At 40.0% G+C, this 25,924-nt stretch overlaps 1 protein-coding gene across 1 annotated transcript; it reads left to right on the plus strand.

Annotated features, from left to right (window-relative positions):
• Positions 1 to 3,379: 3,379 nt before the first annotated feature.
• On the plus strand, positions 3,380 to 6,600 carry IFT70B (intraflagellar transport 70B). The gene has a single exon (XM_020991047.2). The coding sequence runs from the start codon at positions 3,620 to 3,622 to the stop codon at positions 5,615 to 5,617; it is 1,998 nt and encodes a 665-aa protein (XP_020846706.1). The 5' UTR covers positions 3,380 to 3,619; the 3' UTR covers positions 5,618 to 6,600.
• The last annotated feature ends 19,324 nt before the right edge of the window (positions 6,601 to 25,924 follow it).

The raw sequence follows: 25,924 nt of genomic DNA on the forward strand, positions 1-25,924 counted from the left end.
CTGTGTGGCTTTGGGCTATTCATTTAACCAATCTATTCTTGGCATCCTCATTTGGAAAATGAGCTAAGTACCATATAAATGAGGTGTTATTGATTATTAGAGTAGCCTAATAGTCTTATTTTCTTGTTGCATAAGGTGACATGTCCATCGAAAAGTTATGCCTCCATCAAAATATTACAGTAAATGGATGGGTTCTAAGTCCATGAGAAAACATTAGGAAGAAGAGCTAAATTTCAACCCACCATTAACTCCCTAACAACATTCCGTCAGCTGTAATTCAAAGGCAGACGTAGTATCTGCTGTCAAAAACCAAATAATGCTCAACTATAATTGCAAAGGTTTGGCACGAGCAATGTACATATCAATTTCCCCTAAAATTGCAAGTCCTAGCCCTTGCGGACTGGACTGTAATAATCTCTTCTAAAGCAGATTCAGGATTCAGGAATTAGGCCAATTTGTCAGCAGTAATCTCCTACTGAAATACCTTTTAAGGTCTTGAAAATTTCATGATTTACCCCCCATTTCACTGTAGTAACTAAATTCCATTGTCATCTTTTACATGGTCCTTTTTCTAGTCCCAAATGAAAATATTTCATTTCATTTCCCAAAAGGTAATTGTCACCAATGAATCTATCTAAACAATGGGTATGAGTCCACTGTTTTATTACTAATATTTTACTCTCCTTAAATAACATTATTAAGCTCCTACTTGTTCATGGCACTGTAATGGCCATTATGCAAAAGATGTTAAATATGTTGGGTCCCTAATGAGGAACTTGCTATCTAAATCAGCTATTACACATTTGATAAAAGAATAAGAATTAGCTTCTAAAACATTCTGACAATTTAGATTTAGCTATGAGCCTGAAAAAGATTCAATTTTGATCAAGTACAAGATTTTTCTTAATTGAAACTATGATCCATGGCATTATTTCTTTATTTCTTCAGGCTACTGATGATCAAAAGGATCCTTACTAAGACACCAATGTTTATCAAAATAGGTGACATTCTTAAATTTATATGTTGAAAATTTTATTTTTTTGTTTATGAGGTTTATAAAATAAAGATTTCCTATAGAATGTGAGGTTCTCCAGATTCTCTTTCCTGGATGACATTCTGTTGTTTGAATCAAGCCCCAAAACAACATAGAGCCTTCTCAGTGAAATTTGTAATTACTGGAAAGAGATTTAACAAATCATACAGAAAAAACTAAATAGATTTTTAAAATACCTATTGCCATGTGTCATGAAGTTGGATGGTCAGTTCATTAAGCTAGTACACACATCTATATCACATACATACACATTTGTATATGTATATACCCATATGTGCATGTATACATGTATATATGGGATAAGACAATGAGTTGGGCCCTGAATAAAAGGAAAAGGGCGGGCTAGACTGCATGTGAGAAATTGTGCAATGCTTTTAACAATACCAAGCTCTTCCCCAATCTATAAATTCATGCTTTTTATTGAAAAACACAGATGTTCTATCAGTGAGATGAGTACTAATCTTGAAACATCACAGTCTCCAAAGGACCAACCTTGATCCAAAGATAAATGAAAAACATGGCGGGCTGCAGCATATTTCCAATAATAATCTCTATGTAAGAGGTCATATCATTCAAAAAATATATGATTAGCAAAGGAGATGGGCTGATCACATAGCAAGAATGAGCACCTAACAGCTGGAAGGCCAGTGTGTTACATTGGTAGTCACAAAGAGGTAGATCTCCAGAACACTGGGTGGATCTTCTCTGGAAAATCTATAGAAGTACACAAATAAGAAAAACAGGATGAAACTGCGTATCTGTGTTGTGGTCTGCATCTATGGCAGAAACACCCACACTAAAGAGGATTCAGATAAGTTTTGAGGTATATTTGTGAGAATGGACCTAAGGAGTGGAGAAATAATCACAGAATCATACATTTAAAGTCGGAGGTGACCTAAGAGGTCATCTGGTTGAACTCCCTCACTTTTTACAGAAGAAACTGAGGCATAGTGGGGTTAAGTGACTTGCCCAAGGTCACACAAGTATAATAACAGGAAAATCCAATATTCAAACTCAGGTCCTCTGACTCTCAGTCAAGCACTATTTCCACTACAACATGCTGTCCAACAAAGGAAAAGGAGATTTTAATTGTATCATTCTTTTCTGAAGGATGGGGGCAAAACTCCTTTGCTTGGTATTTGATATTAGAGGACACAGGCTGTCCTGTGTGGTTCATAGAAGTTTGAAAACACAGCATCTCCTCTATGCAGAGGATGTACCAGATAAAAGCAAAGCACTGCGAAGAACCTCATCATTTCTACATTTTATAGCATCAATAAAACCTGGAACAATATTACACCTTAGAGGCAGAAACCAGGTCTTTTTTTTTATGTCCTTCCAACAGATCAGGTTTAAGGCCTCTCAGCCAACAGGGTGGGACAGCAGAAAGAACAAGGGATTCAGAATTTTAAAACCTAACACCAGATTTCTGATTCTTCTGTGTGGAATTTGGGGCAGGGCGCTTAGCTTCTCTCTATGCCTCATTTGTAATATGAAGGGGTTGGTGTAGATTAGTTCTACTGGCCCTTCCAGTATGAAATCCTATGATTCCTATGATTTCTAGACTCAGCAGCTTCAGCCTCCCTATACATATCAGTGGTCGAGACTCAAGAGGTGCTTCCAGATGCCGCCCAAACCCAAAGCCCAAATTTAATAGAGGATTTACTTTCACCACCAGCACCACCACCAGCCCTTGAAAAAAGGCTTTCTCCTCCCAAAATGAACCGTCTGAGAGAACATCTCTGCTAGCTGGTCCTCAGAGACTGTGCCCACGGAGCAACGTAGGCTTGATAACTGCACAGGGCTGTGAGCAGTGGAAAAGAGGCAGGGGCTCTGGGTTTGAATCTTGGTCCTGGGTTAGAATCCTAGCTCTGCCACTTACTAACTTTGTGACCTTGGTAAAGTCACAGAACCTCTCAGTGCCCCATTTTCCCTCTCTGTAAAATCAGGGGGTCTAATCTGATCTCTTTTAGCTCAAAATCTATTGCCTCAAACTGAATTAGATTTTTCCAGCAGAAAGAGATAGCGTTAACCCTGCCTGTCCTTCCCCTTTTAAGGGGGGGAAAAAAAAGCGGCTTGTAAGCATCGTCTCTGAGCAGGCTGCGTGCACAAAATGAGAAGACGAAATCCAGCCCTCCTGGGGGAACAGAGGATAGCATAAAGCAGACACAGCCTCCTGCTTCTCAATATGGACGGGAAGATCCTGAAGACTACATCTCCCAAGAGCGAAAGAATGCCCCCGCAGAGACTACATCTCCCAACATGCAGCACGACTGAGGTAAAATTCATCCTCCCAGGAGTCCGTGCGCGGTCAAAGTGATGCATGCCGGGAAACAGCCGAGATTCTCTGCGAGCCCAGGCATCTTCTCACATTCTCTTAACTCAGGAATTTCGCGAAACGAGCAAAATAGCGACCTATAGGGCCTGCGAGATTCCGATTCCAAACCGTCCCTCCGACGACAGAGATTTTTCATTTCCGGGTCCGGGAGGAAGGTCATTCTGTTTTTGTTTCCGGTTTCGTAGTAGTTGCCGTGGAGACGGCAACGCGGAGCAATCCTGGGGGTGATGGCGGGCCTAACCGGGGCGCAGATCCCGGACGGAGAGTTCACGGCGGCCGTGTACCGCCTTATCCGGGACGCCCGCTACGCCGAGGCGGTGCAGCTTCTGGGCGGAGAGCTGCAGCGGAGCCCGAGGTGCCGGGCCGGCCTGTCCCTGCTCGGCTACTGCTACTACCGCCTGCAGGAGTTCGCGCTGGCGGCCGAGTGCTACGAGCAGCTGGGGCAGCTGCACCCGGAACTGGAGCAGTACCGCCTCTACCAGGCGCAGGCCCTCTATAAGGCCTGCCTCTATCCCGAGGCCACGCGCGTGGCCTTTCTACTCCTCGACAACCCCGCCTACCACAGCCGCGTCCTCCGCCTCCAGGCCGCCATCAAGTACAGCGAGGGGGACCTGCCCGGGGCGCAGAGTCTGGTGGAGCAGCTGCTGAGTGGGGAAGGAGGTGATGAGGCCGGGGGGGAAAGCGAGCCCGACGGCCAGGTCAACCTGGGCTGCCTGCTGTACAAGGAGGGCCAGTACGACGCGGCCTGCGCCAAGTTCGCAGCCGCCCTGCAGGCCTCGGGCTACCGCCCGGACCTCTCCTACAACCTGGCCCTGGCCTATTACAGCAGCCGACACTACGCGCCGGCTCTGAAGCACATCGCGGATATCATCGAACGAGGCATCCGCCAGCACCCCGAGTTGGGTGTGGGGATGACCACCGAGGGCATCGATGTGCGGAGCGTCGGCAACACCCTGGTGCTGCACCAGACCGCCCTCGTGGAGGCCTTCAACCTCAAAGCGGCCATCGAGTACCAGCTGCGGAACCACGAGGCCGCCCAGGAGGCCCTCACGGATATGCCTCCGCGGGCCGAAGAGGAGCTGGACCCGGTCACCCTGCACAACCAGGCCCTCATGAACATGGATGCCAAACCCACCGAAGGATTCGAAAAGCTGCAGTTTTTGCTCCAGCAGAACCCTTTCCCCCCCGAGACTTTTGGTAACCTGCTGCTGCTCTACTGCAAGTATGAGTATTTCGACTTGGCCGCAGATGTTCTGGCAGAAAATGCCCACCTGACATACAAATTCCTCTCACCCTACCTCTATGACTTCTTGGATGCCATGATTACCTGCCAGACGGCCCCTGAAGAAGCTTTCCTTAAGCTTGATGAGCTGGCAGGGATGTTGACTGAGCAGCTGAGGAAGCTTACCAAGCAAGTGCAAGAAGCCAGGCACAATAGAGACGATGAGGCTGTTAAGAAGGCAGTGAATGAGTATGATGAAACTTTGGAAAAGTACATCCCAGTGCTGATGGCTCAGGCTAAAATCTACTGGAACCTTGAGAATTATCCAATGGTGGAAAAAATCTTTCGCAAATCTGTGGAGTTTTGTAATGACCATGATGTGTGGAAACTGAATGTTGCTCATGTTCTGTTCATGCAGGAAAATAAATACAAAGAAGCAATCGGTTTTTATGAGCCCATAGTCAAGAAGCACTATGACAACATATTGAACGTGAGTGCAATTGTATTGGCCAATTTATGTGTCTCGTATATCATGACAAGTCAAAATGAAGAGGCAGAGGAGTTGATGAGGAAAATTGAAAAGGAGGAAGAGCAGTTGTCCTATGATGATCCAGATAAGAAAATCTATCATCTCTGCATAGTAAACTTGGTGATAGGAACTCTGTATTGTGCCAAAGGAAATTATGACTTTGGTATTTCCCGAGTTATCAAAAGCTTAGAACCCTATAATAAAAAACTTGGGACTGATACCTGGTATTATGCCAAAAGATGCTTCCTTTCTCTTCTGGAAAACATGTCCAAGCACATGATCATGCTACGAGATAGTGTTATTCAAGAGTGTGTGCAGTTTCTAGAACACTGTGAACTTTATGGTAGAAACATACCAGCAGTAATTGAACAACCCCTAGAGGAAGAAAGAATGCACATCGGAAAGAATACAGTTACATATGAATCCAGACAGCTGAGAGCATTGATCTATGAGATTATAGGATGGAATATGTAATTGCTGCTTTGGAATATTACTTCTTCTTACATTGCTGGCACTCAAATGAGTATAGCTTTTTAGCTTGTTGTATTTGTCATGTTTGTATTTTGTATATTTTTTAAAAAGCGCAATAAAAATGATTGGGGGGAAACCATTTTTGAAAAGTTACACAAAGGAAAAAGGAAAATCAAGCAGCCTAGGAACTTATAGAAAAAGATTATGAATTGATATAACATGTTATTTTTCCTATCAGGAACAATGCCCACCCTTTTGTTAACAATGGGATTTTACCCCTTTGAGATGCCATTTTTGTCAAAGGCTTCATGCCACAAACAGGTCAAGCACGTCTAGACCAGGATAGACAAGGTACACTCAGAGCTGCCTGGAATGTAATACTCAGAAAGGGATACAATGAAGCATACTTTTAAATATTAATTTTTATAAATATGTTTTATGTCAGAATATTTCAATTTATGTGGCAGGAAGGTACTAATGTTGAGATAAATGAAGTTATATATGTTAAGGGTACAGAGGTCCTATTGGGCAGTAGCATGTGTGGTACAATTTTCAAACCACAGAGTACACGAATTATCTGTAATCTGGTCCATATGGATTATAATGTGTGAGAATTGGGTGCTGACAGGATTATATGAACCATTTACATGACAAGTTCTTGTAATTCTATTTATTTTATAGTGCATATGTACTGCATAGATTTTAGAATGCCATGACAAGGTGTCCCAAAACAAAGGTAGCAGTTTACAAATCCCTTATCTTGAAGGTTTACTGTACAGAATGTACAAGATTTAGTAGGAAATTCTCCATTGCTTTATCACAAAATGACAATCTTAGGGTCTTGGTATGGGAAATTTAAATGCCAATTGGGGAAGAGGGTAATACTATTCCTTGATTTATCTCTGCTTCTATTAACAAGAATTGGAAAATGTAATAAGATGAAGTTTTGTTGCCAACAGTTTTCATAAAAGATGCATATAATTGTATTAGTTTTGTTTGTTTCTTTTTAAGAATTCAAGAGTTCATGATCCTTAATTCTATGCTTAAAACTTGACAGGTTGAGGTCAAGATTTGTTCATCCCTATGGAAGTACCTTCCTATACTTTAACTTCAAATATTTCATTTAAAAAAAATCTTGATTTCAGCAATGTGGATGTTCACTGAAGCAGGTTGCAACTCCATGCCTTAGTAAACAGCCTTTATCAATGCCTGGGCCAAAATAATTCATATCTAGTTCCTTTCCAAATTCAAGTAGGCTGGTTAATGCAAGGAAAATAAACAGTCCATCCCCAAGCCCACATTCAAACCCTTTCCAACTTGGTGAGACCTGAAAGAGTTTGAATTCTGCTAGAATAGCCTTTGAAAACCCAGAGTTGCCTCCAGGCTGTGATGAGACAATGGTATTGGAAAATGTGCCTTTTTCCATCACTGTCTCCTCCACCAAACTCTTCTTTCATTTACAGTACTGATGGAAGGGTACATGCCATAAACTGGGGGGGAAAGAGGATGTCTCCAGCCACTAGAAGGGGATCTAGCAGTATATCACAGATTTAGTTCATCTCCAAGGCAGTCTTTACCTTGAAACCACCATGAAACACACCCAAGCCTGTTTATTGGAATTCTGAGTGTGGAGAGGATTATAGCTGGCTGTTGACTCCTTTTCCTATTCTGGTCAGGGACTTTGGTGTCAACCACCAACTTTTCCTGGCATCTTACTATCAGTGCCAATCCTTTCCCAAAATACAGTCCTAATTGTCATGGTTATATTGTCTGTCTAATCAGTTGGTAGCCACCCCACTTCATCTGTTACAGAAAAATCCACATTATGTTTGGTTCCTCTATACTCATGGAACACTTACGAAGTCTCTGGATTAGGGTCATTTAAATAACCATTTTGTGCCATCTAAGTTGTTCCTTTCAAATATAGGGCAATTTTAGCCTACATTTTCACAGCTGTGGAAATATGCAAAGTTGGTAGTGGTTTCCAGTGCAGTTTGGGACAATTAGACAAGTTTCAAGCCTGATTACTTATTTTTGCTATTGGATATTTACCTTTTATTTAACACCTATGGCATACAGAATTAAAGAAAAGTAAGTAGTATGGAAAAAAACATGGTCCTTGCTCTCATTTGTATTTTGGATCAAAACAAAACACATTTTAAACTTACTTTAGAATGATTGCAGTGTACCAAAGAATGAAAAATAACATGCTGAGAGGAGGAAGAAGAAAGGAAGGGTCAAAGTAGAGTCACTTTGATACAAATTATGGAAGGGACACTGCATTTTTTTCAAATCAACTTCACAAAAGAAAAAAAAAGCTTTCCATTTGTTCCTCATAAAGGCAGCCAGGCATAATGGAGAGCCATCTGGTAAGAGTCAGGAAGGCCTGGATTCAAACTACCTCTGACATACTGACTATGTGATCTTGGATAAGTCCTGTAACTTCTCAGTGCCCCAGGTGCTAACATTTTAGGGGGCAGAAAGTTGCCAATTTGTACTTATAGAAGTTTTCTCAGGCAAATTCTCTACATATAAATCATAAGCCCAGACACCCCTCTCCCCTGCTATAGCCCTGTTGATAGGTAGAGCAAATACTTTCTGCATTTGATGGATGGGGAAGATGGGAAATTGAGTCATAAAGAAGCTCAATCATTTGCCCAAAGTGGCACAGCTAGGGCTCCACTGCAGGGCTTCAGATCTCAAGTTCTATGGTCACACTACTACAGAATGATTCCTTTAATAGATTACGCATTCAGGGCAGCTAGGGGGCACAGTGGCTACAGCACTGGCCCTGAAGTCAGGAGGACCTGAGTTCAAATGTGACCTCATACCAAACACTTAACACTTACTAGCTGTGTGACCCTGGGCAAGTCACTTAACCCCAATTGCCTAAAAAAAAAAAAAACCAAAACAATTAAACATTTTTAAAAATCACGAATTTGTGAAACAATAGACCAGGAGCTAGCCTAGAAAAGTTTCATGACTTACTAAAAGAGCCTGAGCTCTGGTCTCATGTAAACCAGTTTCAGTCCTGGAGGTGCCTGGTCTCTAAAGAGAAAGATTAGGCTCCTTCTTAAACCCTCCAGTTCTTTATGCTCCTATCTTGAAGCCCTGAGGAAAATCATTTAAAATTTAGGTATGACTTTAGTCTAGGGTCTCTCCAAAAGGAAATATAAAAGTACTCAATGGTTATCTTCTCCGAGAAGGATGTAGTTGCAGAGAAGTCTTCCTTCTGTCAGTAAGCTTCTCAGGAATTCCCAAGGTAAGCAGTCATTCCCAAAATGTTCATCTCATGATCGCTGTTGGCTCATCTATGCCTATGCTCACAGAGAGAAACATGAAGCAAAAAGGAAGACAGAATTGAGGCTCATCAGTCTCAGGCTTGTCTAGATTAGCATATATGCTCTTGGTGCCAAGCATAAGCAGCCCCATGTCTGCTGGAGGCAGAGGAGCTATTTACTCCCCTCCCCACCCCCACTCCAACCCCTGATTCCAGCAAGGGAAGTCCAAGAAAGAGCCACACAGACTCCCCACACCTTGAGAAGATAGAGGGAAGGCCAAGGGCAGAGTAACTCCTTTGAGGTCTACGTAGCTCTTCTTGGCCAAGTACTCAATCCTCTTTGACATAATAACTTTGATGATTCAGAAGAGGAGAGAAGGGAAGCACATGGGCTAGCACCCATAAAGCCAAAGCACATGCATTGATGTGATCGTATCTATCACATTCAAAAATACTTTCCCCAGTAATTACTCTTTAAAAAGTCAAAGCTTTAAGATGAGAACATTTTCCCCCTCTTGACACAATGCCTTTCTTATGTCTGTTGAATGAATGAATTTGTCTTTGTTATGGATTTGGATTGGATGCTTCTTCTTCTTATCCAAAGGGTTATCTAGTTTTCTTTTTATATTTTAAAATTAACTCTAATTTCTCATAAGTTTCAGTTCTGGTTTTCTCAAATTGAATGTGTCTGTTATGAATAATGTCAAACAGGTAAAAGACTTTCTAATATTTAGAATAGAAGCCAAATAAACAAGAAAGTCCCTTCCCCTTTTTCAGCTTTTAACTTTTATGCAATCATAAAACTGATGTCCATATCTTACAGTGTCTGTTCACATTCAACATGATTAGGCCATATTGGGTTTTAGTTTGTTGAACATTAACTGAAATTTACCAACTCCCTGAAAATCGGATCTTCTTCTCCTTTGAAGTTTATATTACCACAGCCTGCATACGAAATGTGTCACAGACCAAATTATGTCCATTCATTTCCATTTTGGTCAGTTCAAAAAGTCTGAACTTTGTTACTGTTGCAGGAGTCGTCTAAAATCTTTCCCCTTTAGCATATCTACTTTGTAGTCATGGAAAAAGGGGAGCTTTGGGTTTTAATCTTTCAAGAAAAGCTACACCTTCCTACATTCTGTGCTTTATTGACAAGCTATTATTGTGTGCAATTTTTTTCCAATTACTCTTGAAATAATTATAGCCTGTCCTGCCCCTGAGGTGAAGGCCTCCAGCTGCCATTCTGCCAGAAATCTGAAAATGGGAGAGCAGGTGAAGTGAGGATGGAACAGAGATTTAGCTACATGATTTACCTCTAACTGTACCTTGAATCCCCTTGATGTCCAAATCTCAGTAGTTAATCAAATGTTTGCTTGCCATTAACAACAGAGTAGAAGTAATGGATGCCGGAGCTACCTCTGCAGCTCTGCCACCAAACCTAATCTTGGGTCCTGCATCATTTTTTATTTAATGCAAAGGAGGAGAGGTCATTTAGATTTTCCAAAAGGACAAAATCACAGACTAAACAGCTGTCTCTCTAAAATAGTAAGAAATTCCCTCAGTTAAAAAAGCTTCCCTGGGAGTGGTGCTTTATTCTGCCTTAAAAGGTTCTTCCTTCCTTCCTTCCTTCCTTCCTTCCTTCCTTCCTTCCTTCCTTCCTTCCTTCCTTCCTTCCTTCCTTCCTTCCTTCCTTCCTTCCTTCTTCCTTTTTCTTCTTTCTTTCTTTCTTCTTTCTTTTCTTCTTTCTTTCTTTCTTTCTTTTTTCTTTTCTTTTTTTTTCTTTCTTTCTTTTTCTTTCTTTCTTCTCTTTCTTTCTTTCTTTTCTTTTTTCTTCCTTTCTTTCTTTCTTTCTTCTTTCTTTCTCTTTCTTTCTTTCTTTCTTTCTTTCTTTCTTTCTTTCTTTCTTTCTTTCTTTCTTTCTTTCTTTCTTTCGTCAACTGAAATGTTCTCTGTATTTTGCTACAGAATGTGCTCAAAAATAAGAAATGAAAGATCTATCTTCCCTGCTGCACCTTTTCTCTTTCCCTTTTGTATCTTCCTTGTTCTCTCTTCATTCAATTATACAGTCACTGCTTCCTGATTGCTGGCAGCCAAGGCTTCAAGCCAGGTGCAGCAGACCCATGACAACCTTTTAACAGTAACATTTTGATAGGAAAGGTGAGTCTAGCAACCATTGGAAACATAACAAATACTCAGTTAAATGAAATTTAACTGACTTGAATTGCTCACTTGCTAAACAAGCTCATAAGTGTTTTTCAATGAATGACCCAAATTGAGGATATCAGAGAAACCATTCAGAAAGCAGCAGCTCCTCAAATACACTGGTTCACAGGACCTTCCTATAAAATAGTTATTGTATAGAGGGGGGAATTGACCTTTCTCCATTAACAGGCTATCTATGCCCTTGCCACACCCTTGCCTTCTGCCTGGTACTACATGGCATCACCTTCGAGAACGAAAGACAAACAACAACAATCCTCCTTCTATGTTGTGTTTTGAAACTCCGATATCCAGAACCTTCTATGCTTGTAACCCTCAGGTTAGAAGCTTCCAGCTTCCCAGCCAAGTTGCTACTCCCTACCTTTGATATCAATAGTGGGAAGACTATCAGGTACACCTGTAAGAGACCTTGCCCTCTCCCTTCAAGACATGTGAACTGCTCCAACCCTTGGCTGAAATGATCCTGGAGCTGCTCTGATAAATGGAATGAAGATGGACCAAGAATTCCCAGCAAGAGCTAAGTGCACCCGAGGTGCACCAGACCATCATGGAAGAGCATTGAACAGGACCCAAGTTCAAATCCTGCCACTGCTACATCACCTTTGGGACCTTGAGCAAGTCAGGGCCTCAGCTTCCTCAACTGTAAAATGAGGCTATTGGACTAGATTGACCTCTAAGGTTCCTTTCAGTTCCACATCTGTGATCCCATGGACGATTCTAGTCAATGTTGTTCAACCTGCCAGTGCTGAATTCCATCCTAAAGCATTACTACCTATAACCTTCATCAAGTTACTTAACCAAGTTAAACTTTGGATTCTTCTAGATATAAATTGAGGATAATAATAGATATACTGCTCTGGTGAAGTTTTTGCTTGGCACATCCCTGCCTTGAATCAATTCCTTTTCTTTCTCTCACCCTCCTGAAAACCCTCCCCTCCAATCAGGTTCCACTTTCATGTCTTTACCTGCAGGATCTAACTTGTCTACTAACTCCCTAAGGAGTTAGCTGATAATGGTATGACTCTTCCCCACTTCAAACTCCAAGGAATTAGGCTATTATGGGAGTGAGAGATGGTGACATTGATGTAGAACCATAAAAACAAAGAATCTAGAGCTAAAAGGGATGTTAACTGTTGCTAGACCATAGGTACATAACTATTTCTGTGTCCTGGACTCCTCTGGCCATCTTTTGGAAAACATACAGACCCCCTTCTCAGAATAATATTTTGAAATGTATAAAATAAAATACAAAGAATTACAAAGGAAACCAATTATAACCAATTATAATAATTTTATTGAGCCATCAAAATGTTTTTTAAAAAATTAATTCGCAGACCTCAGATTAAGAATGTCTAATCTAAACCAAACTTTTTGTGTTATAGATGAGAACACTGAGGATCAGAGCAGACATGTGACTTGCCCAAGGTCACATAAGCACTAAGAAGTAAAACTAGTACTAAACACAAGAGTATGTTGGTGCCAAATCTAACCAGATTACGAATGAAGATTGTTAAATGTTCAGTTTGAGCATTTACACCTCAGAAATCTGTGCTTGTCACAAAGCTCTATAAACTTGAGTTGAAAGCTCAGGGAATGAACTCATCAATAGGTTGGAGGCATGGTAGGCTAATATTACTGGGCAGCTAGGTGGCACAGTGGATAGAGAGCTAGTCCTATAGTCAGGAAGACTCATCTTCCCCGAGTTCAAACCTAGCCTCTGACACTTAATAGCTGTATGATCCTGTGCAAGTCACTTAACCTGTTTGCCTCAGTTTCTTCATCTGTAAAATCAGTTGGAGAGGGAAATGGCAAATCACTCCAGTATCTTTGCCAAGAAAACCGCAAATGGGGTCATGAAGAGTCAGACAAGACTGATACAACTGACCAACAACAAGGATAACAAGATTAATATTAACAACAACTGGCATATTTATATGGCACTTTAAAAGGTTTGCAAAGTGCTTTTCCTAAGTATTATCTCATTTGAGCTTTGCAACACCCCTGACTGAAAGCCAGTTTTTCTGACTCACAAAATCCCAGAACTTAAGAGTTGGATGGGACATCAGTGGCACATACACAAAAGGAATCCTTACTCTAACAAACCTGGCTAATAGTCATTCAGTCTATGCTTTAAGACCTCCAAGAAAGGAGAATCCATCAGCTCTCGAGGCTGACCATTCTATTCTACATTCTACTCTAATTGTTAGCTCCCTGGCCTAGACTCTTAATATTATTACATTACATCGTCTCCTCTCTCCTTAGTTCTCATCCACAGTGTTCTGATATTATGTGACTTCTGTGGGCTTATTTGTTTTTAGTTTTTTCAAATATATGGTTTTTATTACTTCTATTTCTTCTGATGATGAACTTGCCGAGACTGTGGCAAGTGATTCTAGTTAGCACATTTAGTAAGTTCTGTCATCACCTCACACCCCCACAGGGGGTCAGCACCTCAACATGAAATCTGAATATTTCAGTCAGCTAGGGAACCACCTCAAAGAGAAAGGGAAGAATTAACCTAGAGAGAAACTGAAACTCATGTGGGCAGACATAGCCTCTTTTTGACCTGGCTGATCAGTGCTGTCAGAGACTTCAACCAGTCAAGAGTAGTCAGTAGAAGCAATTCTGAGAGAACAAAGGGTTTCAGGGGATCCTCGGCTGATCAGGAGAACAGGAGATATCCTAGGACAATGTCAGAGGTAGCAAAGGGTCAGGTGGTCCCATGGCTGGATGATTTTTGAGGAAGCAGGAATATGTTTTGGGATCTGCCAGCACTTTGGGAGGTGATAGCAGTCATGTGCATTTTTCACTGGGTCCAAATCAAATTAGTGAGAATAGCCCTGGACTAGAAAGGGATGAAAATAGAAAGGAGGAGCAAGTCAGCATGCAGAAATGTTCCCAGGTTCCCAGGGAGAAAAATGCTGGATTATATGGGTTGGCCATAAATGTAGCACTACCGCCCTGGCATCTGGGTTGGGCCCAACTACTAATTTTGTCTCATTGATTTTCACTGGGTTCCAGCTCTTATTACTTTTTGAAGTGTCTGGGTTATTTCTCCTTTCTAATCAGAATTATCTGTTACTACCAAAGTGATTTATTCTTTCAGCCCCTGAGGGGAGAGAACCCTAAGGGGGCTCAGAAATCACAGCAGAGAGTCTACTAGTTACTTTACTAACTCAAAAAAGGAATATTTGCAATGTTTTATGAGACCTCTGAAACTCCAGAAAGGATGACATTTGTAGACTCTATTCACTTGACCCAAACACTTGAAAATTTGCCAGTGACTGACACACTTTGATGAGTCTGTGAATTGGTCCAATATTTTAGAAAGCAATTTGGAATGACTCTAAGAAAGTGATCAAAATGTCTATAATTTTGATTCATACATCTCACTACTAGGCATATATCCGTAAGAGGTCAGTAATGAAAATAAAGGTCATGTGTAATTATAGCAACATCTTTTTTTGCAGTGGCAAAGAACTGAAGAACTGCACATGGGAAACAAAGTCGATGCTGATCAGTTAGGAATAACTAACCAAATGAAGATAAATGAATGTCAAGAAACATTAATTAATATACTGTAGGAAACTATGAATATGATTGATCCAGAGAAGTCTGGGAAGACCATGAACTGATACAATGGGAAATAAGCAGAACAAGAAAATGGTATACACAGTGACTATAACAATGCAAATGGAAACAACAATAAAGCAATCTAAACTGAATGCTGTGAAATGATGAGCAAGTTTCACCGCAAAGAAAAGGATTTGAAAATGCACTTTCTTCCTTTCTTTACATGGAAAAGAAAAATGGAAATCTCAATGTTAGAAACTCAGAGCAGTGGAAATAATCCCTGCCAACCACCTTCTCTTTTTCTCTGCATAGCTATAAATATTACCCAGGTTGCTCTGCATTGCAGAAAACTCCTCCTTTCTGCAAAATAAATCTAGTTTACAATGAACTCTCATCTTAATCTGAAAAAAATTTTAAAAGAATAACAGTAAGGAAATCAGGGTCCTTTTTTTGGCACCTAGCACAGTACTTTGGACAGAATAGCTGAATAATAGACAAGTGAATAGATAGATAGATAGATAGATAGATAGATAGATAGATAGATAGATAGATAGATACATAGAGCATTTATTAAGTGCCTCCTATCACTATGCTAAACACTGAAGATATAATGCAAGAAAACAAGATAGCCCTGCCTTCAATGAGCTTACATTCCAGTGGGGAAAGACAACATATGAAGGAGAAATGAAGGAAGGGGTATGCTTGCTTAATAAATGCCTGTTGATTTATTGATATTCAGATTTCATTTGTATAGAACAGGGAAAGAGTACTATATTTTGAGTCATAGTATCATAGATTTCTAATTAGGAAAGCCCCTAAAGATTAATTTTCACGATAAACATTTGTTCATGAAGGTAATTTTGACTTGTGTGTGAGATCTGTTACTAAGTGCATGATCCTGGACAAGTGACTTAACCTTTCTGGGCCTCAACATCCTCACCTGTAGAATGAAATTGTGGAATTGTATGAGCTCTAAAGACTCAGACCCTAACTCTTTCATGACCTATTGTCTTACACGTTAAGTGTGTTCTTGTTTTAAGCATGGTACATTCTTGCTCCAGTACCACATAACAACATTATTCTCAAAAGCTGTGCCAGCCTCACATCAATTCTTGTAGCTTCTACCATGCTAGAACTACTTCCAAGACAGTCCTAGTAGTAGACTAAATCTGTTTCTACCGTCTGTGTTCAGAGAATCATCAGCAATTGGCTGACCACTTGGTGAAAAAAAAAATTGGTCATGTCAACCCAAGAAACAAGAACATTATAAAATAGCCCTTAGTCCTATGTTTCTGCAATGATGATGGCAAAAAATGATAGAGAAAAGGATAGAGTGTGGGAAGAACTACATAGTTTTAGGGACTGTCTTATAAACATTGATTTAACAATTGGTCCTGAAAATGTGAGGTCCTAGTCCAGTGACTAATGAGCAAATATACTACTGGAGAAACTAGCTCATTAATCAATACTTGCCTTAAATGAAACCAGAAAACAAAAGAAACTTGCTTCTATATCAACAGATAGCTCATGCTCACAGGTTCTTGTCAAAGAGGCAAATAAAAAATTGGAGAAGTTGGTTTTATCATGTGTTTAAAAGCAATGAAAAACATCGCTTGGGATGATTGGTCCTCTCATCTTACAACGATCATGATAACTATTTGCAAAAAGAACTTGATGAAGACAATTTTGGCTTATGCAACATTTCTTGCAGAGGATGAGGGGGTAGACATATTTGACAAAGAATTTGATAGAATCCTCAAAGTTAAATCAACATATATTGTGCAAATAATAACAATGAGATGGGCAGCAAAAGAGAAGTACTACAGATAAGATAGAATCTTAGCTACTGAGGGATCTCATATTCCTTTAGTCATCAGAAACTTAAATAAAGGCTGAAGGTCAGAGGTGTTCTGGTAAAAGGTCAGTAGTGGGGTTCTTCTTGCCAGGAACTGCTGTTACATATATTCCCCCTGCTCTTTGCGCAGTGAGTTATCTATGCTAAGATTCCCTTAGAAGTCCCTACCAGCAATAAGACACCAGATAAAAAAACACTGGATTTCATGTCCAAGCTCTGTGCTGTAAGTAGGAGTCTAGTTTAATGCAAAGATGGACATAGGGGGCAATAATCCAAAAAAATGTTGAAGAAAATGGTTCAGGAGTGAGAAAAAAGAGAGGTTAAAGGCTTATACAGTATACAGAGAGGCATGGTTATAAATCATGAATATTCTCATTTGATATGATAAAACAAAATGCTGCCAATAAGGTATCTCCCATGCAAATGCCAAAATCATACAGGACTCTTTAGAAGATGATATGATAGAGATCTTTGATGACAGATTATTAATATCAAACAAAGCATAAAACAGGTAGACAGATGCTCAAAAAAGGCATGTGTCATTGCTATGGAGATTGTCTAGGACAATCCAAAAGGAAGAGGGATTTCCTAGAGATGATGAAATCCTTCATATGCTTCTCTTTTTGGATGGAACTGTGCTGATTATATCAAGCCCTGGAATGCTGCAGTGTCCTAAGCGAGATCTTTAATCACTCAGAAGTTTGACTTAACTATATACACAGGAAAAAAATCAAGCAGTGAGAGAATGCCTATCATCCAACTATGGTATGCAATTGGATAGTCAACCCAAAGAGCTGGTTCATTGACATATATCGTGGATTTATACTTCAGATGGACAATGAAATGGGCACATAATTAAGGAATAGAGTGGGCAGGACTGCCTTTGGGAAATTACATGGAGAATTAAGACTTTGGGGGTCACACTGTATTCTTCCATTGATGGCTTTTATGGTTTTAAGTCATGGAATGTCACCATCTTCAAAGAATTAACAGTCATACAAAGGGCACTGGGAGAGTCTCAGGGCAGCATGAGAAAGCAGCAATATGCATTTTTTCCCAGACCTGTTATTTCATCAGTGTGAGGACCTTTTGTGAGGTATTCATTCTACCAATGCAGATCTGGCCCTATTTTGAAATTTATAGTCTTAGAGAATTGCTTGGTTGGGGGGAAAGGGGGATAGGGAGAAGGGTTGGGGAGGGGGGGAACCCTGAGGCTTACAGAACATCACACAGCCAGTATGTATCAGAGGCAGAACTTGAACCCAGGTCTTCTTGGTTCTGAAGCCAGTTCTCTACCCACTAGCCATGATGCTTCTTGGTAGCTATAGTATGAAGAATTGTCAAGGAGAAATGGCATAAAGAACATTATCAGGTAGCTGTATGGTAGGAAAAGGAGGTGGGCCAGTCATATAGTGAGATCAAGGGATAACTGATGGACAACTCATGCACTCCATATAAATCCATGCAATGTCAGGAGATCTAGTGGAAGGCTACTACTTTCCCAATGGAGGATCTATGGAAGGACATGGACAAGAGTTTTAAAGAACGAGAAGGCTGCGATGCATTGGATCAGCACTGTTGGAATGAGTGCCCAAGTTGAAGAGATGACAGCAGATCAATCAAATAAATCCCTAGTAATTCCTAGTAATCAAAATAAATTCCTAGTAATTTCCCTTATGGCCTGGCCATAAATCAGGAAGACCAGGGTTCAAGACCTTCCTCTCATACATACTAGTTCTGCCATCATAGGGAAGTCACTTAATCTCATAAAGTCCCAGACACTCTGTAAGTTATAAAAATGTTGCCTATTTCCATTGGTGGGGTAAGTTTCTACACCAGGAGTTCTCTACACCAGAGAAATCTCAAATCTTTTAAAATGGTTCTTAAGAAATAGTCACCAAACGCTTCTTAAAATGGTCAATAGTCAATAAACATTTATTAAGCACCAACTATGTGCCAGGCACTCTATCTAGGGATAATTATTAGGGAAATGAATGAGAAGGGGAAAAAAAACCAATGCCTGCCCTCAAGGAGCTTACAATCTAATGAAGGAAGCTGAAAAGGTTAGCTGGTGTAGGAGCATGCATGATTGGGTGTGTGACCTTTATGGAGTCAAAACCAAGCAGAGCAACAGATAGAAAATGAAGTTAATTGCAAAGATCTGAGCCCTCTACTGTCTCTAGGATCAAATGCAAATTCCTCTGGCATTTAAAGACTTCGAAAATCTGGCTCCAGCCTGAGTCGACAGCCCTGCCAGACGTCATTCTCCTTCACACACTCTGTATTAAAACCTAACCAGACTGCTGGCTGTTTTCTATACATTCCATTCCATCTCAGATCTCCATGCCTTTGCCAGGCTGTTCCCCAAGCCTGGAATGCGCTCCCTCCTTACCTCTACCTCTGAGAATCCCCCACTTCCTGCAAGTCTCAGAGACAGCACCACTTCCTATGTAGTGTCTCTCCCCAAAGTACTTTATATTTACCTTGCACATGTGGTTTATTTACTAATCTGTATCATATTCCTTCTTCCCCGATAGGCAGTAAAAGCTCTTTGAGAGATGATACTGTTTTGTTTTTGTCTTTCAATCCCTGGCATCTAGAATAATACTTGTCACATGGCAAATGAATTGAGTGATCAGAATATATTAGACTTTGTACTCTAATGTAAAGGTAGCTTCAACATTTAAGAGTACACTCTTCCCACTTTTATTTCTTACTACCTGGAACAAGAGTATACTGAGCCAACTCCATCCAAATGGCTCGTGAGAGTTGGTGGTTAAATTTTCAGTGTGAATATTTATACCTTAGAAATCAGCAAATATCACCAATAAGGGCTTTATTGTTTTGTTGATTGTCTAGCCTTAAAAAAGCAATGGAGAAAAAGACTAATAATACAGATTAAACTTAAAAGTGTGTTGTACATTTTTAGAGAGCTAATTGTTAAACATCTAACAGCACATCCTGCCTCTAAGTCTTGTGAGAATCATATAATAGACTCACTGTTTAGTTTATTCTACCTTGCTCAAACCAGAATTAATCTGACATTTGCATTACTATAAGCTCTCTTTCAAAATGTATTGATACTTCAGTTGTTGTTGTTGTTGTTGTTGCTGTTTTTAATATGACCATATTTTTCTCTAAAATTGGCTACTCATCTGGTCTATCAACAAATAGGTGGATTTTCCCATCAGTCTCTTAAAGCATTTTAATCACCAGGTGCTGCTGATAGCTACTAGTCTAAGCTTATTCAACAGCACTGCACAGTCCCATATTTCCTGGAAATTATGCATTCTTTCTCACTAAATCTCTACAATTCTTAGAGAATAAATGTTCTTCTTTCCTCTCATCTCTCTAATAGCTTCACCATCCAATCAATAAAGGGACATGGTTAGTAGGAATTTACCCAATCATAATTAGCTCTCCAGCACCCATCTCGCTGGCAAAACCCTAACTCTTCCCTGAATTTATTCTGCCACTAAGTCCTCCTCATATGGCTCCATTATAATAGCCTGACTTCTTGCAGGAAAGAATAGAACATGCTTAACTATGTACAGTGCTTTACCCTCAGCAATCTTTTACTCTCAGAAACATAGTTAAGGATCTCCCACCTCACTGCTTTTCCTATGCTCTTAGGCCTCTTAGATAGTGCAAAGGCTGCTCTCAGACAAGGAATTCTAGGAAAGATTACATCTGATTAAGTCCCCAAAGCTATTCTTTCCAGAAGGGTAAAAGAGAATGGAGGAAACACAATGCAGCTATCCCTTCCACATCATGACTTTTTCCATCGTGGTTTCGATATATCATGAATTGTCATAAGAAATTAAATAGAAATTTGGAGGAAGTTTTATAGAAGCCACAGATGACACATGAAGGCCAGCAGATGATCCAGAGCCTATGACCAAATACTTAGCCCAAATTTCACAGTTAGCTGCTGTTGTTTGTCCTTTGTTCTGGAAGAAGACCATGACATCAGGGAGGTGATGCCATGACTTGCAAGTGAATTGGATTAAAGTGAAAGAGGACTGTGCAAAGTCACCAGCCTCACTTTCTCCTCCAGCGCCATCTGGGTCCACTGGCAAGATATAGATCAGGACAACTGCAGATGGACCCCAATAATGTACTATGAATACCCCATAAAAGAAAAAGAAAAGATTCAGACTTCTTTGGTATAAAGGGAGGGTCAAAAAATTTTACATAGATTTTCCAGATCATGGAAGGCACCACACCCCAAACCCCTGCAATATGGAAGGGATAACTGTATAGTCCACCAGTGATGTTCAAACCATGCTTCCAATAGATGACAAGTCAGAAACCCTAGATCCAGGTCATGGTTCTTCCTCACAGTACCAGGCTTGGACAATGGGATCCACATTTCCATTTGGTGTCCTGTTATCAGCAGGGACTTCTAACTTCATTTTTGCCATAATTCGGGAGCAGTGGGAATATATGCAACAGTAGGACGTGGCATGGAGAACATTGCCGGTGCCATCTCATCCTGGCATGTCTGACCTTGAGACCTTCAATTTAAGTTTCTGATTGCCAAGAGGTAGGTTATGTCCTGGTGAGTGGCTCCATCTTTGTCCTCTGTCTGTATTATCTCTCTTTTGCTGTCAATTTCATTATTACCTGTACTTGCATAATTATTCTCTCGCTTCCTACTCACTGTGGAGGGAGGAGCCAGAAGGGCAGAAAACGTGAGCATGTGCACATGCCAGTCTGTGAGCATGTGACAAGCACACTCACACACCCATGCACACTCACACACACATACACACACATACACACATATATGTACACACATATACAAACATGTATACACACATACACACACATACCCCTTTGTCCTTTATAGACAAAGTTCATGCGCTTTAGATGATTTTCTGATAATGATGACTTTGCACATATCCACCTTCATTGTGTTGCCTAATCATTAAGTCCAATTAGAGGTACTGTCAATAGCTATGGGAGACAGTAAGACAACTGGCCTTTGCAGGAAGACGACTTTCAACCTTGGCCTCATTAGCACCAGTCTCTAACCAACAGAGCTGGCAATACAATATGTTCCTTGCTTATAAGCTTAGACACATGAAACATAAATACAAACAGTGTCATGATTGACATGAAAAAATGTATTAATCCATTTTTTAGTTTCCTTGATCCTGAATATCCACAAAAGGATGTTTCTGTAATGATAAAACACCACTAAGAGAAGGAGAATTAAAAGCTATGATAATAATTATGTGCCATAGTAGATTTAAGGTGTTAACAGGGAGGCATTCAGCTTTTTAAAAAATGAGCGTTAGTATGTGACTGCGCTATATCTGCTTTGCCCCTTTCTACTCATAAAGCTGGTTATAGAAGAACTCAATAAAAGATAAACAGTTTACTTCTTCCCGATAATTCCCCTTAGCACTACATTCCAATCTTGACTGTATGTGTATTGAGAGTTAGGTGTCTCACTCTGAATTGTTGGCCAAGAATGGTCTCTAAAGGGACCTCTTGAGAAATTTTCTATTTCAAATTCAAACCTGATGGCACATATTACATCAGGGGATCCTTTTTATCAGCAGGATATTCAGAGGGGACAATTGATTTACTCACCCAATCTCTTAAAACATCTACCAGGAGAGATTCTAGGGCTAAATTTATGGCTTCCGCCCATCTTTGAGCCCTCAAAAAAACAAGAACAAATTCCTCTATGAAATCTGAGACTCTCATCACTGATTTTCTAGCTGATGCCATTTCAAAGGCATGTGTTGCCCTGTGATAGGCCCAGCAGGGCTCTGCCTCTCTTTGGGGGTTTCCATCTGTTTGCCATCAGAGAATACCTCTGTGGGAAGCCAAGTTAAATGCATAGCACCCATCCTTCCCACTTGGAAATCCTGGAGTCTTATATTAACTTCCCTTACAGTCTTTTAGGGCTGTGTTAGTTACAAGTAGGACTGGGGGACACTCAAAAGTTTTCAGGACAATATTTACTTAGATAAGAACATTTATACCATTAAATTATCTTCACTCATGGTTCTTATTCATGTAACTAAGTTTGAGTTATCTTTATAAAGTATTATGTAAGAAAATCTTCTATATGCGTGAGAGTAACTATCCCTAAGAAATAAAAATTGAGATACTAAGAACTGAGATTCTTTGCTTTTGAAGAAAATGTTTTTCTAAGTTAAATCTTTGTCATCTTTCATTTAAAAAAAAAAACCTCTTTTAAACTCTAAATCTTTTTCTCCCTATATTGCCCAGACTGGAAGTACATTATCCATTCAAACATAGATCCCAATGCTGATCAACACAGCAGCTTTGATGTACTTGTTTTTCCAACCTGGAGAGATAGATTCACCCCTTCTTAGGCAGCCTGGTTGCCCTCTGCTCTTGGGAACTCACCATACTAGTCTGAGACTTAATGTGACTACTGGATCAGCTTTAGCCCTCCTGTAGCTAAATCTCAACTCAAGGGACTTACCAGCTTCAGCCTTCCCGTCAGCAGGGACTACAAGCATTCACCAGCACACTTGGCTTTCAATGGGTTATTTTCAAAGCGGTTTTCTCTGACCTATTTAGTGAATTTTCCCCTGTTGGCTAATCTGCCTCTTTTCCAGGGCTTGTTGGGCTGGAGTCTCAATGATTATTCAGAATAAATAGAGATGAGAATAGGCAGCCAAACAGGTGATGGGCCAGCAAGAAGTTTAAATAAGATTTGTTGAGGAACATCTTACTTTTGGGATTTTTCAAGTTCTAAGTACATTGGTGGAGTTTTTGGCCTTTCTGACCAATGATAAAGTATTGTTTGGTGTTTGGTGAAATGGAAATGAAAGGAACTTTGGTAATAACTGATGACATCGTCTGTGAGTAGATGATACATAAGAAAGAAAATGCCACACCCAACCAGATATGGGCCCTAGATGTTAGGAGACAGGATTTCAAAAAGTTTAAAAATAGGATTGGAGGAACCCATGGCCTAAGCCTCTAAAAGGGAAGCTGCTTAAAGAAAATGGCGGGGATCTTAAGAATAAACATTGACAACACAATCACAAATGATTCTGATGAGCAAAAGAGGGAGAGAGGGTTATGTAAAAAGACAGAAGCTACATAGAGAGGCGGTCATCCATCAACTCAGATTTTAAGAAGTGGATAAAAAATAAATAAATACAATTTTAGAAAAGAAATGGATAAAAAAGGGTGGTAACTGAAGAATACAAAAGAATATTGAATTACTATCAGAATAAGACTCAAAGTTTGAAATAATTTCTAGAGACAACAAAAAGGACTTTATTGAAAGAGGATAATCAAGGAAAAGATAGGATTGCTGCTTGAATAAGATTGGAAAGAGAGGACACGATAGAAATAAGAAGTATCCAACATTTATTTTGCTTCTGTTTTTTATACCAAGGAGAATGATCTTCAGACTAGAAAAGCTAGGGGGAAAAAAATGGCTAAGCAGGAAGTTGAAACTCAAAATAAGTGATGAGATAATGAGTGCATATAGTTTGCCCAGGTCCAGGCAAACTAGATCCCAGGGTACTGAAAGAATTTGTGGATGTGATTATTGAATTAGCATAGGTTATCTCTGAGGAATTGTTGAGAGCAAAGAGATCCTAGGTTGGAAAATATCATTACAGCTTTAAAAAATAGGAAGAAGGGTGGGTATATCAAACTATATGCTACTGAACCTGACCTATTCCTGGCAAAATAAAATTTTCAGGCTATTAAAGGGACAGCTTGTGTGTCCGTAGAAAGGGAAGAGTTGCAGGGATAGCAATATAAGGGAACACTTTCTCATGATTAGAATTATTAAGAAATGGAAATGAAATGGGGAAAATTTTCCATTCCTGGAGGTCTTTAAATGTAACAAATATGGTACAGTGGAAAGAGTATAAGATTGGACTCAGAGGGCCTGGGTTCAAATCCTTATCCTGTCATGACTTTAGTCATCATCTTTGGACCTTTGGACCCTAGTTTCCTTATCTTTAAAATTAGGGGATTAGACTAGGTGACTTATGTCTTCTCCAGCTCTAAAAGCATTAGACAAGGTAACTCTGGAGTCCTGCCTCATTCTAAAATTTTGTGGCCTTTTTACTTACCTGGCAACAGATTAGTTTTGGGGTTTTTTTTTTTGCTATGTTCCTTAGTAGCCAGTTTTTTGTTATTGCTAAAAAAAATTAATTTAAAAGTCTGATCAACTTTTCATGAATATTAATAAAAATGAAAAGATATTATGAACATCAAAAGACTCTCTCGCCTCTTTTCTCCCCTACATAGGTAAACATGCCAGAGAAAACATCGTCACTATGGTGTACTTCACAAGATTATTTAGAGATTGCAGTTGATATCAGTAAAGCTGTACTGTTCATGACAATGGGAGTGGCAAGGGGATGGAAATAAAGAGGACAGCTGATAGAAGTTTGCCTGAAAGGACAAAATAAAAATAACTCAACTTTGCCATATTCTTCAGCTCTCAATTCCTATGGGGAAAAAAAGGAGTAAGACAAATGCCTTTTTCTTATATAATGTCAAATGCCACTTTGCATTACCAGAGACTCCTGGCTATCTCTAAGAATGAGATCCAGTTCCCAAATGAGTAAGAGGGGGTGGAAGTCTCCATGATGGGACTAGAAAGTGATATATGAGAGCCTGAGTCTGAATGAAGTACAAGTGGACAGAAAGGTGAAAATGAGGAAAGTTTGAGGGAGAGATGGAAGCAAAAAGAAAGGAAAAAACAGAGACTGCCCCTTTTATGCTTTTTACTATGTACATGGCGACTGACATTTCCATCCTATCAACACTCATATTGGAGCTCGCATCCCTTAAATAGAGGATTTCACAGAAAAAAAAATCTGTACCTTTTCCATCGATAGTTTTATGGATCAGTCAGTACTGAGTGTCTACTATTTACCTGCATTGAGCAGAAAAACAGATTTATGTGTTGCCAAGGTAGATGAAAAACACCAACTTCTTGAATCAGAATGTTAATTTAGCCTAGTTTTTGTTTGTTTGCCTTTTTCTTAACCCAGAAAACTTATTTCAGTAAAGTACAAACTTCCTGGATAGAATAAAGCCCTATTATTTCCCCACAAATGGAAGCAATTCTGGCCTTCTTGTAGGATGGCTAGCTAAGCTCTCCAGAAGAGGGAGTCTCATTCTGCTTTCTCAACATCCATCTAGCTGAGGAGCACATCTGGACCCAACAGCCCCTCCACCTCTTTGTTTAACTGGCAGCCCATCTTTTCTGTTAAAAAATATGCAGTCGCAGGACTAGCCCCTGGGTTAATCAGGGGGCTGCTGTTGTTGCATCATCACATTTCATAACCATGTTCACATGTAAAGTATTTATCTTTAGGCCTCAACATAAATCATCTTGCTAGAGTCAAGAATCAGT

Source organism: Phascolarctos cinereus, unplaced genomic scaffold (genome assembly GCF_003287225.1).
Source record: "Phascolarctos cinereus isolate Bilbo 61053 unplaced genomic scaffold, phaCin_HiC Scaffold_726;HRSCAF=1367, whole genome shotgun sequence".
Lineage (NCBI taxonomy): Eukaryota > Metazoa > Chordata > Mammalia > Diprotodontia > Phascolarctidae > Phascolarctos > Phascolarctos cinereus.

What these genes read in the sequence shown, in the direction of transcription:
- IFT70B (XM_020991047.2), top strand. Translation starts at nt 3,620, where the DNA reads ATGGCGGGCCTAACCGGGGCGCAGATCCCGGACGGAGAGTTCACGGCG.